This window comes from Dipodomys merriami, unplaced genomic scaffold, assembly GCF_024711535.1.
Source record: "Dipodomys merriami isolate MVZ:Mamm:240054 unplaced genomic scaffold, mDipMer1.0.p SCAF_263, whole genome shotgun sequence".
Lineage (NCBI taxonomy): Eukaryota > Metazoa > Chordata > Mammalia > Rodentia > Heteromyidae > Dipodomys > Dipodomys merriami.
Window position 1 is genome coordinate 128,882 of NW_027204082.1, and position 19,007 is coordinate 147,888.

The window sequence follows — 19,007 nt, forward strand, 5'->3', positions numbered from 1 at the left end:
ATTCTTGGGAAAGAAAAGGAAGCCCAACACAGTGAGTGTCTGTAATTTTAACGCAAGATTCCCTCTGGGTTTACAAGGTGTTTCTTTAGACCCACCTCCTCCACCCTCATTCTGCCCTCCCTAACAAATGGGGCCATTTTCAAATGAAAACAATGTCTATAAAACATAAAACTTGAGCTGCACTAACTCAAGTTTCAATCTCTGCCACCTTCCCTTTTGTTTCATTAGCTCTGGTCCCATTTCCTTCTCTTCTTACTCTGCTGAGTTCCTTCAGAGGAGTTGAGGGACTGCTCTATTGACCCTATCTTTGGTGTCTCATAGGCAGCTTCTCACAGTGGATGCTCCTCTCAGAGGCTGTACCTACTGCTCTCTCTTCCTTCTCCTTGGAACCATATTAAGATTTAGCTTCTTTTTGTCTGCACGCCATAACTAATGTCAGCTTTATTATTATTTTTTATTTACTGGGTAAGAGGCCTGCCCTTGGGTTTGACCTCAGGTCCTAGGCATTGTCTCTGAGTTTTTTTTTTTTTTTTTGGCTCAAGGCTAGTGCTCTACCACTTGGGTCACAGCTCCACTTCTGGCCTTTTTGGTTCTTAATTGTATTCATGGACTTTCCTGCTGGGGTTGGCTTTGGACTGCAATCCTTAGATCTCAGCTTCCTGAGTAGCTAGGATTATAGGCACAAGCCACTGACACCTGGCTCCTAATTACCCCATATTTATATTTTATATTCAGTCTCATCAAGAAATACGATCTGACTAACTGGATTAGTCATCCAATCTAGATCACTTCTGTTGGGGTATGCCTAAATCCCCATGTGCAGCTCTAATAATGGTTGCCTTTGACACAGTGGCCAGTTTCTCCTCCTGGACTCAGTCTTGTAGCTAGAACACTGTCTGGTGAGATCTAGATAGCTTCCAGTCCTGTGTTGTTAATGAGTAATATTTTGCCAGTATATCTCTGAAATATATTTTGAGAAGATATAATGTAGTTCCGAGGAAAAATGCAGATATAATTTTGCTAGGTATTGCTAATTTTTAACAATTTCTGTTTCAGTGCATGTCGAGAGTATAGCAGACTTTTGGATTTTGTTTTTGTTAATCTAAAAGGTAAAAATTATATATCAATGCAGTTTTCATTATGCATAAAATCAAACATCTTCATCTACACATGCTGAATTGTCTTTATAATTCCACTTATTTTTAGGAAGTATTCTTGATTATTACTGTCTTGAAGCATTACTATGACTATGTTTCTCTAGAGTGGAAATACTCATTGAAGAAACTGAGTATCACCAGGAATGTATGATTAAAAGAAATACTCATTTCTTCTTCTCTCTCCCTCCCTCCTTTCTTCCTCCTCTTCTTCCTCCTCTTTCTCTTCCTCTTCCTCCTCTTCCTCCTCCTCCTCCTCCTTCTCCTCTTTCTTCTTTTGAGGCAGGCTCTTGCTATGTAGTCCAGGCTCACTTAGAATTCTTAGTCCTCCTATCTCTACCTCTAAAGTGCCAGGGTTAGAGTTGTATCACCACATCTGACTAAAGACTTGTTTCTTAAAAGAAGTTACCATCTAATATTTTGTGGAAAGGCTTGCATAAATATCTTCATGGCTTAGTGAAATTAATGCTAATTGGGGATGACAAACATTGAGTTTGGTAGGGAGAGCATATCAGGATCATTGCTTAGCATATGAGATAATACCTGGATTATCTTTAGTGAAGAGATGGTGATTAATAGGCCCTCCCTGCTTGGCCGAGGAGTCCAGCTAGGAAAGGAAATATATGGTGCCTACAGACTAACCTGAATTATTGGTATTGTGGATAGTGAGCATGGGTCATTTGGAGTTGATGACACTTGCTGCTTTTCCACTCTAAACCCTCTTCTGAATGAGATTAGCTTCAGCAGTGCCTAGCTGAAAAATTAAGATATTTATGTTTTTATTTGCTTTTTTTCCCTGAGGCATTGGTCACCTCTTGATAATCTTTCTGTTCCTTACTTTTTACATAAACTTGGAATGAGAACCCCAGGAAATAATAGCTAATTTTTCATCCTTATTGAAATGTTTCCCTCCTTACTATTTCATTGTTTGAATAAGTCTAAAGCCTTTGTTATTCTGAATTTATCATTACCATTTCATTTTTTTAAGTGGTGCTGGAAATTTAACCTAGGGACATTCCCTTGCCAAGAAAGCACTGTGTCACTGAGCTACATCCCAAGCTTCATCATTTGCCTTTGGCCAAGGTGGAGGCTCTTCTACAGTAGCTTGTTTCATTTGGCTAATGGAAAAGGATCTGTCAAGGTGAGGGTGATTATGGAGGAGTTGATAAGCTGGAAAAGTAGGTGGGCCTGGGCTAGATGGACAGAAGCTTTGTATTTTATTTGAGGAATATGTATTTTACAGTTTGAGAAAAGCTTTAAGTGGATGAGGGACAGAGGAAAGGGGTTAGAGGAAGGGAATGACAAGGTTAGCTTTGCATTTTTGAAAGGTAGAAATAAAAGTACAAGTAGAAGAACTAATAAAAAAATACAAGTAGAAGGGCAGGAGCAGTATTTTTAACTTGTTAGCAGTGTAGGTTTTTAGGCCACACTGGAATACTGAATGGGATACAGCAGTCTGTATTTTATTTGATTATTATTATTCATGCTAAAGTTTTAGACTAGCAATATAAAGACAAATTAGGCTACTATACAGTTTGTGAAATGCTTTCCATATAAATTATATAGTTGAAATGTTAATATTTGTGCTTTATATTCAAAATCAAGAGAAAATGCCTAGGATTTTATGATTAAGTAAAGAAGACCAATATTAAACAATTTGAAAAGCTGGGATAATGTTCTAATGTACTTGGAAGGGGAAGACTATCTAGAATGGTGTAAAAATAAACTATAGTCAAGTAAAGATTAACTTGAGTGGAGGAAAATGAGAGTGTCATAGTATTGACTACTCTGGATGTTGGCTGGATTTGACATTAATTTGTAATGTGCCTGAATTGGCCCTTGGGAAACATCTGAACGAAGATATTAATATAACATGGGAACCCTTGTGAGCCCTAAGGAATGGGTTGTGGTGTTACCCAAGATTTGTTCAGGTGCTCTTGTTTAGTCAGTTTTACACAGCTAGTAGGCAGTCTGCTGTCCACTTTATAGAATAACAGTTGAACCCAGTTTTTGTTTTTCCTTGTGGGTATGAGGGTTTAATTTTTTCTGAGGGTTTGAGTTTGTCCTTTGTTCAAATGTGTCTTTTTTGTTGTTGTTGTTACTTTTGTGGGGTGACTAAAAGTAGGGATACAGCAAATACATAAATATCAAAATAATGCCTTACAGCATGAGTAATTTTTTTCTTTATATTTTATTCTAGGATCCTTCTGTTACTCAGGTGACAAGAAATGTTCCACCAGGACTTGATGAATACAATCCATTTTCGGATTCAAGAACAGTAAGATTATTCCTAATTGGACTACTCTGCAGTGTTTAAGTAGAAAAAAAAATAGAGATTCTATTTTAACTTTTTTTCTTTTTTGGGGGCAGTCCTGAAGCTTGAACTCAGTACCTGGCCACTGCCCTTGAGTTTTTTTTTTTTTTTTTCAAGACTAGAGCTCTACCACTTGAGCAAAGCTTCATTTCTGGCTTTTTGATGCTTTAGATTCCTAGGGACCTTCCTGCCCCAGTCCTTCCAAGCCATAATCCTCAAATCCTAGCCTCTTGAGTAGGCATAAGCCACTGGCCTCCGGCTTCTGTTTTCTTTTTTAATTGCTTGGTTAAATTTATATCAAATACTGTTGATGTTTTGTTTAGAATGTAGCAAGTTAGGTATTTTAAAATATGAAGGCCATCAGTAGTAATTGAAAATCAACTGCTCTAGTGAAATTCCTCACATTTTCTTTTATAATCTGTAACTTAGTACTTAGAGTACTTAAAAGAGAGAAATGTTTGTTGACTACATGTTTGCTTATGATATATAGGCTGTTGCTTTCTGACAATGGAAACTTGTGGAACTGTATATTTCTGTGATTGTCTTTGGAATTATGCTATTTTGAATATTACCATCCCTCTTTCTGGAACTTTACTTGGTCTAGGAAAGCATATTTTTCCCTGCAGAATTTAGTTTTGATTTATAACATGCAAGAATAAGCCGTATAGAAGTGTAATTGTTTGCTACTCTGAATGTAAAGTATTTAAGGGACTTTCTTACCTTATCATTATGGTCCTGATTTCTTGTGGTTAGAACATATTTTTAAAAGCTCTTGGGGCTGGGAATGTGGCTTAGTGGTAGAGTGCTTGCCTAGCATGCATGAAGCTCTGGGTTTGATTCCTCAGTACTACATAAACAGAAAAAGCCAGAAGTTACACTGTGGCTCAAGTGATAGAGTGCTAACCTTGAGCAAAAGAACCTCAGAGACAGTGCCCAGAGTTCAAGATCCAGGACTGGCAAAAAACAAAACAAACTCTTGATGATTTTATTGTGAATCAGATTAGAGAACTTGAGAGGTAAATTCTGTAGATAACTTCTCCAGCAAATAGTCTTCTATACTTGCATGTTTATCTTTTTTTAATTTTGGGGCCCGGTCGTGGGGCCTGAATTCTGGGCCTAGGCACTGTCCCTCAGCTCTTCAGCTCAAGGTTAGCACTCTACCACTTGAGCCACAGCGCCACTCCGGTTTTTTTTTTCTGCTTATGTGGTGCTGAGGAATCGAACCCAGGGCCTCATGCATGCAAGGCAAGCACTCTACCACTGAGCCACCTTCCAAGCCTTTGCATGTTTATCTTAGACACTCCTCAGAACCCTAATTAGCTCTAGAAATGTTAACAATTATCTGAAAGATATTAAAATTCTTCAATTATATGCTTGGATTTACATCTCAGTATAATTATTCATAACTGATTGTCATTCCTTCCTGATAATATGTTTTTTATAGTCTAGAAAATAGTGCTGAAAGAACATGGTTTCTGTTTGGAAATTTCTTTAAGATATATTAACTCCTTAGTTTTAGGAGAACTTTGTATAAAGTATGACCAAAAAGAAATATATTTTGTCTTTGTTCCAGTCCCTGCATGTGGCTTCTAAAACTTGTGAAATCTCCAAAGTCTTTTACATATTAATGAAATGACTGGGGTGGCTGGTCTCCTAGCTAGCTTTAGGATAGATACTGTCACAGAAAGAACCAAGCATGATTGGAGATTAGAACTTTAAACCTGCCCTTCAAGAGAGGGAGGGGAAGGCCTGGAGATTGCATTAGTCACTAATAGCCTATGATTTAATCAGTCAGGCCTAGGCAGTGAAACCACCATAAAACATTAAGAACTTGGAGGGCTGGAAAGTACCTGATAGCTCTAAGCTGTCACTCGTATGTTTTGTCCTTAGATTTCTTCCATTTGACTGCCTTAGAATTATATCTTTTATAATAATAAAAATAGTAATAGCAAATTGTTTTCTTCAGTTATGTGTGGTTCTTAAAAAATCATTAAGCTTAAGAAAGAGCTCGTGGAAACTAGTTGCCAGGTACACTTGCTAACCTGGAATTTATCACTGTATCTGAAAGGGGGCTGAGCTGTCTATACTAGTCCTGCTATGTAGTGTCAGAAATGGACTGAATTTTTTTTTTGGAATATAAGTTATATTATTTTATTTATTTTTTTAATTTTTTATTGTAAAGATACTATACAGAGGGTTACAGTTACATGAGTGAGGTAATGAGTACACTTCCTATTGAGCATTGTTACCCCCTCCATTGTTTTCCCCCTACTATCCCTTCCCTCCCTACCTTCCTTTAAATTGTGATTAAGTGATTACATAATTTCCCAAATTTCATAGTATTGTGGAATAATGATGCTCATTTAAAGTCACAAGCTCATTCTAACTTTCCTGGAGCAAATTGTCCATCACGGTCTATAACATATAACGGTGTACACATATACACCATACATGTGGTCAGCAGCATGGGGATATTTAGTAGTGGTTCGACCAGATGAGTGGAAGTTCTTTGTTTCTTAAGTCCTGTTAATTTTGTCGTATCACCTAACATTTTGGATTTAACATCCACTAATCAGGGAGACCATGTACCGTTTGTCTCTTTGCTCTTGGCTTACCTCGCTCAACATGATTTCTTCTAGCTCCATCCAAGAAATGGACTGAATTTTTGTACTCAGTTTGTGTCCAGAGAGTTGGAGAATTGGTAGATGGGAAAAATGCCCCACACATTTGTTGTCACAGTGCTGTGAGCAGAAATGAACAGAAGCCCCAAAGTAAAAGAGTTAAAATAAAAATGAACTTTAAAATTTCAATAGCCCTTACTACATGAGTAGCAACAAGATCCCAGGTCTGGGATCTTGAAAGTATGTAAGTTATGTTGAAGCATATGTGAAGGCCAGTAGTAGATCAGTTTGACATAAAAGTTGTGATTTCATGTAAATCTATAATGCACCTCATAGTAAATTGGTGCTCAGAATTTATGAAAATATATTTAGTAGTGGCTGTTTCCAATGAGAAAAAGAAAGCTGTTACTTCACCGTATGTCTTTCTCCTTATATGACTTCTGTAGAATGGAGAAAGGAAACAAGACTACTTTTAATGTTTGCTGACATAGATGAAGAATCATTAGCACCAATGATATATATAAATTCTTAGGGATATAATAATTGAGAGGACTTCTAGAAATATATTTACTGGTTTTTAAAGTAGCGTTTGAAATTATTTTTATCAATTGTAGTATTTTCTTTATCAACTTGTGTACATTGTATCATGTGATTACCTACATTTACCTTATTGAATTTTTACAACATTCAAAATGAATATTTAAAATTTTTACTTTATAATACACAAGACATCCAGTTAGTAAGCAGTAGTAACTCTGTGTTTTCTTCCTTCCTTCCCTTCTTCTCTCCTACTCTTTCTCCTCTCCCTCCTTTCCTCTTTCTCTTTCTCTCTCCCCACCTGTCTCTTTCTGGCAGGGCCTCATGCTTGTTAGGCAGGTGTTCCACCACTTGAGCCAGGCCCTTAGTCCAGTAACTCTTATTTTCTGTTAAGTTTTTATCTTTTATATTTTGCTAGTGCTGTTTTTAAGAGATAGAGCCTCAAGAAGATATCTCTGGTTTTTGAAAAACTCATCTAAATAAAGTCTTAACACAAAAACACAGAGGATCTTGAAAAAATACAGAAACCCACACACAAGTGTTAAGACTTTGTAGTCACAGCTAGGTTTTTTGAAAAGAGTAGTTCCCCCACACACACACATTTTTTTTTTTTTTTTCTGGTCATGGGGCCTGAACTCTGGGTCTGGTCCCTCAGCTCTTCAGCTCAAGGCTAGTGCTCTACCTCTTGAGCCACAGCGCTACTTCCGGCTTTTTCTGCTTATGTGGTGCTGAGGAATCGAACCCAGAGCCTCATGCGTGCAAGGCAAGCACTCTACCACCGAGCCACCTTCCCAGCCCCTAAACAAGTATTTATATATCTTCCTGCAATTATATAGAATTTAATCTAAATTAAAAAAATGCAATGTTACTTTCATATAGTAAATGCCCAAATTACAGTATTCTTAACCAGTGAATATGTGTATGTGTATGTGACTACCAATAATAATGTTTCTTAGTGCTTCTTGTGATCAGCACACATCTCCACAGAAGTCATTGGTATATTCTGAAAGAGGCTAGTTTTGAGTAGGCATATAGGCAATAATGAGAAGTCCATTTAAAATGAAATATTTCTTTTAGATTTGAGGTATTTCAGAACCAGGAAAATTCTTATGAGAGAATTTAGTACATTTTATGGTGGAAAACCCAGTTGAAATACTAAAAACACCTAAACATTTTTTTTTTTGCCCTTGTGTGGTTTCAGAAATATGTCTTTTTTTGTGTGCTTGAGACTATTTAAAAAAATCAGCATTAAATGTACTTGGATAATTGACGAAGGTGATATGCTACATCTCAGTCCAAATACTGTTTTAGTTGATTGATAATACTCATATTTATTTTAGAAAAGTATTTGTGAAAATGAAACGTACATCTTGCATGATGGGGTACTTGAGGCCAAGAGGCAAGATTGTTCAGGGGAATATCTGACTGCATAACCTAGAGTTACCTTGTTCTTTAAAAAAATAACTTTCTTATTATTTATAGCCATAAAGTCAGGGCTTTTCACTTGCTAGGCAGGTGCCCTATCACTTGAGCAATAGCCCTAGCTCTGTTTTGCTGTTATTTTTTTGGATTGAGTCTCCTAATTTTGCCCTGGGCCAGTTTCTGACTGAGATGTTCCTACCTCTGCTTCCTACATCACTGAGATTACAGCTTGTTGGTTGAGATTGGGTCTCACATTTTGCCTTGCCTGGTCACAAACTGTGATCCTCCCAATTTCTGTCTCTCACGTATTATAGGTATGTACTACTATGTCCAGTCTTAGAATTGGTTTCTTTTTAATAAAAATTTATTTGAAAGGTACTTTAAGGTATTTAAGGAAGACGAGTAACTATTAATAGTTTTGTAATCTATATATTCATTCTGTTGTTATATAAGTTCAGAGAAAATGTCAGAAGGTACCTTACAATACAAACACATAGTTGGTTGGCTTTTGAATGCTTGAAATGTGACTAATTTGAATTAAGATATACTATAAAACTTTTGAGTTATGAAATGTTTTTCACTTGCATTTACAAAGTGTTTTCCTCCTGAGATTATGTTGACAATAGTAGACAGGTTCCCTTATGCCTGAATTACTAGAATTATCTCATCTTTAAGGGACATTTATTTTTATTTTGGGGGAATGTTTCTCTTTTGAGTTAGAGAACAGTTTAAAATGCCTATTGCAGCTTCATTCTCACTTGTTGCAGGCTTAGGTTGCAGGTTGGCTTTGTGGCTTTGACAGAAATTCTTCTGTGTAGCATTGAGGGCTGGGATGGGAACACCTATGTTGGGTCTGGGGAAGGAAGTACATTGTTACTTCTGTCAATCTTTAGGGACATTTCTCAGGTCCTAAATGCCATTACAGTTAGCCTGTTTCCTTTTCTGCTAGTTGCTGCCATGGGTGATTTCTCTCATATGTTGCAAGCAGCAAGTCTGTACTTGTTGGCCAGAAAATTCCAGCTTGTGCTAGCGTGACATGCCCAGATGGTATTTGAAGATGAGGGACATAAATAATTGATTTATGTAAGAAAGACTTGTCTCTAACATCATTCAAGACATGGAGCATCAGAAGATTTGACTTTTAATCTGGGTCCTACCGATAATTAGTGGTTAACTTGAGGCAAACCATCTGACTTCTTTGGAATTTTTTTTCCATGTGTTACTACAGAAGTAGAGAGGGAAAATGTTGAGTCAAATAATTTCTCATATTACCCCCCCATGTGTGCATGAATGTATGTGTGTATATGTTGGTAATGATGCTTGAATTTCAGGCTTTGTGTTCTCTCCTGGGTTTTTCAGCACAACATTGGTGCTCTACCACTTGAGCCATACCTCCTCTTTTTTGCTGGTTAATTGGAGAAAAGAGTCTTTCAGATTTGTCTGCTCACAAAGACTTTGAACAGTGATCCTCTGATCTTGGTCTCCTGCCTGAATACCTAGGGTTATAGTTGTGAGTCACCTGTGTCCATCAAGTGTAGCTGAGGCTGGTCTGGAATTGGTGATCCTCCTGTCTCATCTTTGCCTTGTTGATTTGCTGGTTTGTACTTCCATGACTGCTTCCATCTGTCTGAAAATGAGTCAGTAAGGTTTCTGCTGAGAAATCCATTGATATTTTTATTAGTCAGTAGAAATTCTTTTATATGTGACTTGTTTTTCTATTGCTTTTTGAAAATTCACGTTTTGTCTTTGATAGTTTGATTATATTGTATCTTGGAGAGGACATCTTTGTGTTAAATATATTTGTGGATCTCCTTGCTTCATGAATATGATCTGTATATTACTCTCAAGACTAGGGAAGTTTCCAGCAATCATTTTATTAAATAAGCATTGTTTCTTCATGAGATTTCAGATGTCAAAAATTGTGTATTTAATAATGTTGCCTAAATACCACAGGCCGTCTTCACTGTATTTTTATTTTTTGGTTGGTCGTGGGGCTTGTGCACGGTCCTTGCACTCTTCAGCTCGAGGCGAGCTCTCTACTGCTTGAGCCACAGTGGCGCTTCTGGTTTTCTAGTGGTTTATTGGAGATAAGAGTCTCATGGCCTTTCCTGCCTAGGCTGGCTTTGAACTGTGGTCCTCAGATCTCAGCCTCTTGAGTAGCTAGGATTACAGGTGTGAGCCACCGGCGCCCGGCTTTTTTTTTTTTTTTTAAAGCTCTTTTTCTTACTTGCTCTGAGTCACAAACACAACAAAAAAACATACCTTCAGATTCATAGATTCTTCTGTTCGATATGGTGTGCCAGTGAAGCACCCAAATATCTTTTTTATTTATTTAATTTATTTATTTATTTTTATTTATTTGGTCAGTCATGGGGCTTGAACTCTGAGCCTGAGCCTACAGCTCAAGGCTAGTGCTCTACCACTTTGAGCCACAGCATCACTTTCACTTTTGTAGTGGTTAATTGGAGATAAGAGTCTCATGGAGTTTCTTGCTGGGGCTGGCTTTGAACTGCAATCCTCAGATCTCAGCTTCCTGAGTAGCTAGGATTACAGGCATGAGCCACTGGTGCCTGGCTGATTTTATTGATTATTCACTTCTAAGATTTTTTTTTTCATGTTAGCCATCTCTGTTGAATTTCTCAGAGAGATCTGACTTGTTTCTTGGTCTGGTTGAATTGCCTATTATTCTATAGCATTTGGCTGAGTTTCTTATTATCTTAAGGAGTTCCTTAGTATGTTTCTGTTTCTTTGGGTCAGTTATTAGAGAATGAATTGTGTTCCTTTGGTAGTGTCATGTTTTCTTTCTCTTGTGTTCCTGTACTGATGATGTCTGCACTGCGCAGTTCTTTCATTCTTTACAGTGATTTTTATAGTGGAAGACTTTTTAACTTGCAGATGAGCCTGAGGGTGCTGGTTGGACAGAATGTAGAGGTTCTGGTTGTGTAGATGCGGTAACAGTCTATATGGCTTCCCTATTTGTGATCAGTGGTAGTGATTACCACTGGTGCCTTACTGTTCTAGGCTCCAGGAATTAGTGGCAGTGATGATGGCAGTGATGATGACACTATCAGTCGTTAAGGCAAGAATCTGAGAGGTCTTCCTGTTCTAGATCAAGGGTCTTAGAGATCTTTTTGGTTTTGCCTCCTTACAGTAGGGAATTTTAGCTGAGAGAATTTTGCTTTGGGGTCTAACATTGCTCACAGGCAGCCAAAGACACTACAATTTAGGCATAGGTGGGGATCTATTCTAAAGCTCTTGAGCAGCTATGGGGTTAGGTTTCTAGGTCAGCATCTTGTGAAACTGCTGTTGCATCTGTGAATTGAGATGTTTGTCCATTTTCCAAGGCGTAAGTGGACATCATTCTCTCTCTAAGCTAGTTGTTGCTCAGAGGCACATACCAGCACTGTACAGGGGGCTCCGTCATTGTAGTTCTGACCCATCGGGAGCAGGGCATAGCACAGGTGTAGCTCAAGGGTATTCTGGATTCTCAAGCCTTGGAAAGTAGTGTAATGCAAGTTTGGGACCTGGAACCAACGGCACAGGGGCAGCTTAGGATGTGGTAATGAGGTAATGTGAGATGAAGCAACATGCAAGGTGACTGTGGAATGGTAAAGCCGGGTTCTATGGCTGCAAAATGGTAAGATATTGCTATGACCTGGTGCCCCAAAGGGCAGGAAGCACACTGTGATTATTCCCCTTGGACAGGTATGGTGCCTCAATAGATTGGAGTTTGGGCAGCTAGTACAGGTCCAGTTGGTGAGGTATATGGCTCTTTGGCCTGGTGAGCAGCGTGACAAAACTTAGCCAAGGCTCTGATTTTCTCTGATGCAAGGCACCAAGTTGGTATGATCCCAGAAGATGCAGAATAAGCAGAACCTCTGGATCTCTAGAGATGGGGTGCCACAAAAGTTGGCCTGTAAGGCATGGGGATGACTGCCAGAGGGGACAGTGCATAAGAGCAGGCCAAGTTTCAGATGCATATTACTGGGGGTGTTGTTAACATTGTAGTTGAGCATAACGGATGGAGGGATGCAATAGCTACTTGCCCCTGGAGCAGGACATACCGGCTGTGGCTCTGTTTACAACATGGTGCAGAACCATAGCAGCACAAGCCAGAGTGGAGGTGGTGGGCAAGTAATTACCTTCTCAGAGAGACCATTAGCCCGTAGACTAGAGAGTGCACATTCAGCTGTGCTCAGAGCCTGTGAGTGTCCAGTTGTAGAGACTACATGATATGACTGTGGCAATTAGCATGTTTACCTTTTCCTCACAGAAGTCCCTGCTTTCTCAGCTGATTCTGACTGGGGAGGGGGGTGGAAACATGATATTTCCTTCCAATTTCCCCTTGTTCATTCTGGGTTTTTGTGCTCCAAAGGAATTCTGCTGATTCTTTACTGTCCTTTTGTTTTTTCCTTAGTTGAAATGTTTCAGTTATTTTATTTCTTTTTAGAACACAAGAGCCCTTGGAGCTTCTAGTTGGCCATCTGGCTGCCATCAGTTTTGTTTAGTTTTGTAAGGTACTGCCAAACTGCCTTCCAAACTTGTATCATTTTTGAATTTCAATCAGTAACAGAGCTCCTGTTCCTCTATAATCTCTCCAACATTTGTTGACAGTGTTTTGGATTTTGGCTATTCTAATAGGTGTCTACTGGTATGTTATTGTTTTGATTTGCATTTCTCTGATGACATGTCATGTGGAACATCTTTGCATTTGCTTACTTGCCACCTGTGTATTTTCCTTTGAAGTATACGTGATGTCTTTTGTTCATTTATTAATCAGATTGATAATTTTTATTGCTGCATTTTAAGAGCCTTTAAATATTTTGAATATTTTGCAAATATTTTCTTTCACTTGATGGCTTATCTTAATTGTTGACATTGCCCTTTGTAGAACAGGAGTTTTTCATTTTTTTCTGGTGCCATTTCTGGGGCTTGAACTCAGGGCCTATGCACTGTCCCTAAGCTTTTTTTGTTTGTTTCTTTGGTTTTGTTCAGGGCTAGTGCTCTAGTATTTGAGCCATACCTCTGCTTTCAGCTTTTTGGTGGTTAAGTGGAGATAGGAGTCTCATGGACTTTCCTGCTCATACTGGCATTGAACTGCAATCCTCATATCTCAGCCTCCTGAGTAGCTAAGATTACAAGCATCTGGCTAGAAGTTTTAATTTTACTGGACTCTAGCTTGTCACCTCTTTCATGGATCATATCATTGATTGTTACTTTTGGATCTCTAATGTCCCCTCCAAAACTCATGTGGAAAAGACTTAGTCCCCAGCCAATAGCATTATTGGGAGTTGGGTAACCTTTAAGAGGTAGAACAAAATGAGAGGAGGTCAGGTTACTATAGGTGTGTCCTTGAGGGTGATACTGGGTTCCTTACTCTCTGCTTCCCAGCTGCCATGAGCTAAGCAGCTTTTGAATTAAGCAGCTTTTGTCCACCATGTGCTTCTGCCCGATGTTATGCTTTGCCACTCACTCAGCTCCAAAGGCAATGGGGGCAAATGACTATGAAACCTTTGAAACCGTCAGCTGAAATAAACCTGTGTTGAATGTCTCAGATATTTCATCACAGTGACAGAAAGTTTCTAATGCATTAGAGTTGCGTCTAAAATGTCATCATTGCCAGGTATCAGTGGCCTAGGCCTGTAATCCTAATACCTCAGGAGACTAAGATCTGAAGATCATAGTTTGAAGCCAGCCCAGGCAGGAAAGTTCATGAGACTCTTATTTCCACTTAACAAGCAAAAAGCTGGAAGTGGAGCTGTGGTTCAAGTAGTAGAGCACCAGCCTTAAGGGACAGTCCCAGTACTGACACACACAAAATATCATCACCAAACCCCAGGTTACTTATCTTTTCTCCTATGTTATCTTCTGGGAAGTGTATGCTTTTGCATTTTATATTTATATCTATGGGCCATTTTATTTTTGTTCTGGTACTGGGGCTTGTACTCAGGTACTTAGCCTCTTGATTGGCTTTTTCCACTCAAGGGGTTAGCACTGTACCACTTGAACCACACCTCCAGTTATAGCTTTTTGCTGGTTAGTTGGAAATAAGAATCTCAAGGGCTTTTCTTCCCAGGCTGGTTTGAAACCTTGATATTTAGATCAGATCAGGGTTTCTAAAACTTGGTGATTTTTTCGCAGGTATGTTCTTTAGATGTTAGTCTGCAGGTTTTTTGAAAATATTTTTTAATGTTGCAAAGGTGATATATGGAGGGGTATGAGTTACATAAATCAGGTAATGAGTAAATTTCTTTTTGGACAATGTCACTCCTTTCCTCAGTTTTTCCCTCCTGACCCCACCCACAAGTTGTATAGTTAGTCTGCAGTTTTCTTGTAGTATCTGGTTTGTTATTTGGATAATACTGACTTCAGATGAGTTAAAATATGTTTCTTGTATTTCTTTTTTTATTTTTTAAAAATTTTCTTGTAAAGGCAGTGTTCAGAGGGGTTACAGTTACATAAGTAAGGTAATGAGTACAGTTCTTTTTGAAGTGTTTACCACCTCCTTTTCCCACTCCCCACCTCTAAGTTGTAAAGTTTGTTTCCAATATAGTGTCTAGTGAGTGTCACTGTTGCATTGGTTCACCATTTGCCCTTATTTATATCATCTGAAAGAGCTTGTAGAGATTTAAAATTCCATTTTAAACATTTGCTAGAATTTACCAGTGAATTTTTTGAGGAGTGGTGTTTTCTGTTTTTTAAGTTGACAACTTATTGATGTGATTTCTTTAATAGATGTGAACTAGTCATAGATTGTCTGATTCTCCTTGTGTGAGTATTGGTAGGTTGTGTCTTTCAAGGAATTTATTCTTTTAGATAACCAAATTTGTAGGTAGAGTTGTTCATAGTATTCTATAGTTATCTTTTTAATGGTCTTACAATGTTAGTGATATTTTTTGCTTCACTTTTTATATTAGTGATACTTTATCCTGTCTTTCTAGTTAGCTTTCCTAGAAGCTTTATAATTAATTGATATTTTTTCAAAAAGTTTTAGTTTTTGTTGGTTATTTTTTCTATTGATTCCCTGTTTGGTTTCAATTGATTTTTCTGCTTTGATTCTTATTATTTCTTTTCATTTGCTCTTTGTTTGCTAACTTCCCAAGGGAGTTTGCATTATTGATTTTAGATTTTTCTTGTTTTTTGCTTTATGTTTTCAGTGCAATACAGTTTCTTCTAGGTCTAGTCACTGTTTTCAAACATTTTGGTTTGAAAACATTTTTCATTTAGTTCCAAAGTTTAAATATTTCTCTTGTGATTCTTCCTTCAACTATATTTTTCAAAAATATCCATACATTGTGGGATATTTTGTTATTGATTTACGTATTTGATTAACTTTTGCTCTGAAAACAAACATTAGATTTTTTTCCTGAAGTCTTTTTTTTTTCTTTCCCATTTTGGGGGTTTCTTTAACATCAGAGATTAAATCCTCATTTGTATCCAGTCTTCTAATGCCCATCCAAGACTGCTACCTTGTTTTGTTTTGGTCCTGGAGTTTGAACTCAGGGCCTTGCACTTGCTAGGTAGATGTCCTACTCTGTGACATTCTCAGACCTTTATCACCTTAGTTATTTTTTGGATAACATTTCATGATTTTGCTTATGCTGACCTCAAGACTCAATTTTCCTATAGCCTGCTGCATAGCTGGTATTATAGATATGAATCACCATGATTAACTTATGAGATGGAATCTCACTAATTTTTTGTCCTGGCTACCTTAGAACTGTAGCCCTGCTGATGTCTTGCATCTTGAGTAGCTGGATCACAGCAGTGAGCCATCATACACAGTACCTCTCCCTGGAGTTTTGAACTCTAAAGAGTTGTCCACAAAGTTGTCATGTCGAAAATGAACTTTACAACTTGGGCTGGGGTGGGGGAGGATTGGGTGGGTGAGGATTGGATGGGAAGGGATGGGAAGAGTAAACAAAGGAGGAGGCTACAATGCTTGATAAGAAATGTACTCACTATCTTGCCAATGTAATTATAACCCCTCTGTACAGTGTTTTCACAATAAAAAAAAGACGAAGAAGAAGAAGAAAAAAGAGTTGTCCACATAGTGCTTCCAGCAATCATGAATTACAGTTTAGGATTACCTGCCCTATTAGTGGTTCCCACTATTGTTTTCACTAAGTTTTTCTGCTTTTTTGTTGTTGTTGTTTTGTCTTTTGAGCTAGTTCTGGGGCTTGAACTCAGAGCCTAGGCACTGTCCCTGAGCTTTTTTTTGTGTGTGTGTGCTCAAGGATAGTGTTCTTCCACTTTGAGCCACAGCTTCATTTCCAGCTTTTTGGTAGTTAAATGGAGATAAGAGTCTCAAGGACTTTCCTGCCCGGGCTAGCTTTGAATTGCAGTCCTTAGATCTCAGCTTCCTGATTAGCAAGGACTACAGATGTGAGCCTGGCTTTCTTGGAGAAGTTTTACTCTGGTAAATCATTCTCTCTGTGTTCATTTGTCTATTTTTTTTTCCAGTCTTGGGGCAATAATGTGCTCTGTGTTCATACCTCTCTCAAATTATCTAAGAAGAGTTGATAATTTTTCAATACATTTATATTTTTACTTGTTAGAATGAAGTGGCAAATTTCAAACTCATTTCTTTTGGAGTAAAATCATGAATCTTTAATATCCTGTCACGTGTATATGTCTCTTTGTTCCTCATCTTCTCACACTCTAGGCCTTGTAAACACTGAAACTGACCATCCTCTTGTATGCCAAGCATTCCCATGAATTTTACTGGCTTGTTCCTTCTGCTTCAAATGGGCTTCTCCTCAGATACCTGCAAAATTTATTTCCTCATCTCCTGGATGTCCTTTTCAAATATTCCCTAACCACTTTCATAAAATTATCCTCACTCAGCTTGCAGTCATTACTTATTTACTGCGGTGCTTTATCACTGCTATTCTATAAAAGATACTGTCTCATAAGATGTTTTGCCTTGTATTTGTTCTTTGTTTATCCTGTACTATTAAAATATAAGTTCCATGAAAATAGATGTACTCACTTGATTTAATTCATTAATGTATCCCCAATTCTTGTGTATGTTTGGGGCTTACTGATTAGGGACTGTATGAATGCAAATGCACCATTGTGCTGTGTTACTTTTGTGCCTTTTTCTACTTGGAATCTCCCATTCTGGAGTATCTCTTTTTGCTAATATTCACTTCACCCCCAAATACTTTTATTTACTTATTTTTGAGTTGGGGCGTTACTAGGATTTGCTGCTTTGCACTTGCTAGGTATATGCTTTACCATTTGAATCATACCTCCAGCCCTTTTTGTTTTGGTTAACTTTGGACTCACTTTTGATCCAGGCCAACCGTGAATCCTATTTTTGCTACCTGCTATAACTGGGATAACAGGTCACACTAAGCCTTTTCTGTTAAGATGATGTCCTGGAACTGAGAGCTCTCACTATCAGAATCCTAAGCAGCTAGGATTACAGATGTTTGTTACTATGTTTGGCTCCCAAATACTTATTTTCATCCTTAAAAGCCTTGTCTTAGAATGTTTGTCTATTCTGATAAAATAGTAAGTATTTGCTCTGAGTCTGAGGTTCCTACGGATAAGTCAGTTGTCCCCAGAAGCAGAAGCTGTGACAGAGTTATCACGAATTGTCTGCAAAAAGTTTTAGGATTCTTTGACAGTTTCTTTGGGAAAATAAAACAAAACCAACAACAGTGTTTATAGAAGATGTCAGGGAAGTTCTTATTTTCATTCATTTAAGAATCACTCTGGAGAACTTGTTAAACATACAAATTCCTTCTTAGCCCCTTGAGGTTGTCTGTAATGAAGTAGTCTATATTTTTGGTTACGTGCCTGGGATTTCTGATGTAAGAGATCTGTGAACACATACATTCTTATAGACCTTGAGCAGGAGAAAGCAAGGAGACATTTTCTTCAGTAGGTATTTAAAATATAGAAGAAAACCAAGATGGAGAAGATGTATTGATATATGCATGACAAGACAACTCCTGATCTCCCATTCTTGAAAGGTCTTGGAACATTCAGCCTTTGATTTTTTGGTGCTGGTCCTGGAGCTGAACTCAGGGCCTGGGTGCTGTCCCTGATCTTTTTTGCTCAAGGCTTATGTTCTACCACTTGAGCCACAGCTCCACTTCTGGCTTTTTTGGTGGTTAATTGGAGATAAGAGTCTCACTGATTTTCCTGCCTGAGCCACTGGTTCCAGGCATGTGCTTCTCTCTCTCTCTCTCTCTCTCTCTCTCTCTCTCTCTCTCTCTCTCTCTCTCTCTCTCTCTCTCTCTCTCTCTGTCTAACACTGTTGAAATTTCTAGTGAGCAAAATTCATTGTATTATAGAACAGTCTACCTACTTTTGTATAACTGTAGTAATTATAATGTTCTTTTTTGTTGGTGGTGGTGGTCTTAGGGCTGAACTCAGGGCCTGGGCACTGTCCCTCAGCTCTTCAGCTCAAGGCTAGCACTCTACCACTTGAGCCACAGTGCCTCTTCTGGCTTTTTGTGCTTATGGGTGCTGAGGAATCGAACCCAGGGCTTCATGCATGCAAGGCAAGCACTCTACCACTGAGCCACCTTCCCAGCCCCAACTCTACCCCTTTGAACCACAATGTTACTTCTGGTTTTTTGGTGGTTAATTGACGATAAGAGTCTCACAGATTTTCCTGCCTGGGTGGCTTTGAACTGGGATCCTCAAATCTCAGTCAGCTGAGTAGCTTGGATTACAGACATGAGCCACCAGTTCCTGGTGTAATGTTCTTTTTTTCTTTCTTTCTTTTATTTTTATTTTTTTTGTCAGTCTTGGGGCTTGAACTCTGGGCCTGGGTACTGTCCCTCAAATCTTCAGCTCAAGGTGAGCACTCTACCACTTGAGCCACAGCAACAGTTTTATGGTGGTTTATTGGAGATAAGAGTGCCAGGAAGTTTCCTGCCGGGGCTGGCTTTGAACCACAATCCTCAGATCTCAGCCTCCAAAGTAGCTAGGATTACAGGC

At 38.4% G+C, this 19,007-nt stretch overlaps 1 protein-coding gene across 1 annotated transcript in view; it reads left to right on the top strand.

The window, feature by feature from the left end:
* The window catches only part of LOC138837131 (secretory carrier-associated membrane protein 1), an 86,154-nt gene that overhangs the window by 17,909 nt on the left and 49,238 nt on the right, over positions 1 to 19,007 (top strand). The window contains exon 2 of the mRNA XM_070035916.1: positions 3,355 to 3,432. Within this exon, the coding sequence (XP_069892017.1) occupies positions 3,355 to 3,432 (78 nt within the window). The remainder of the gene's footprint in view (positions 1 to 3,354; positions 3,433 to 19,007) is intronic.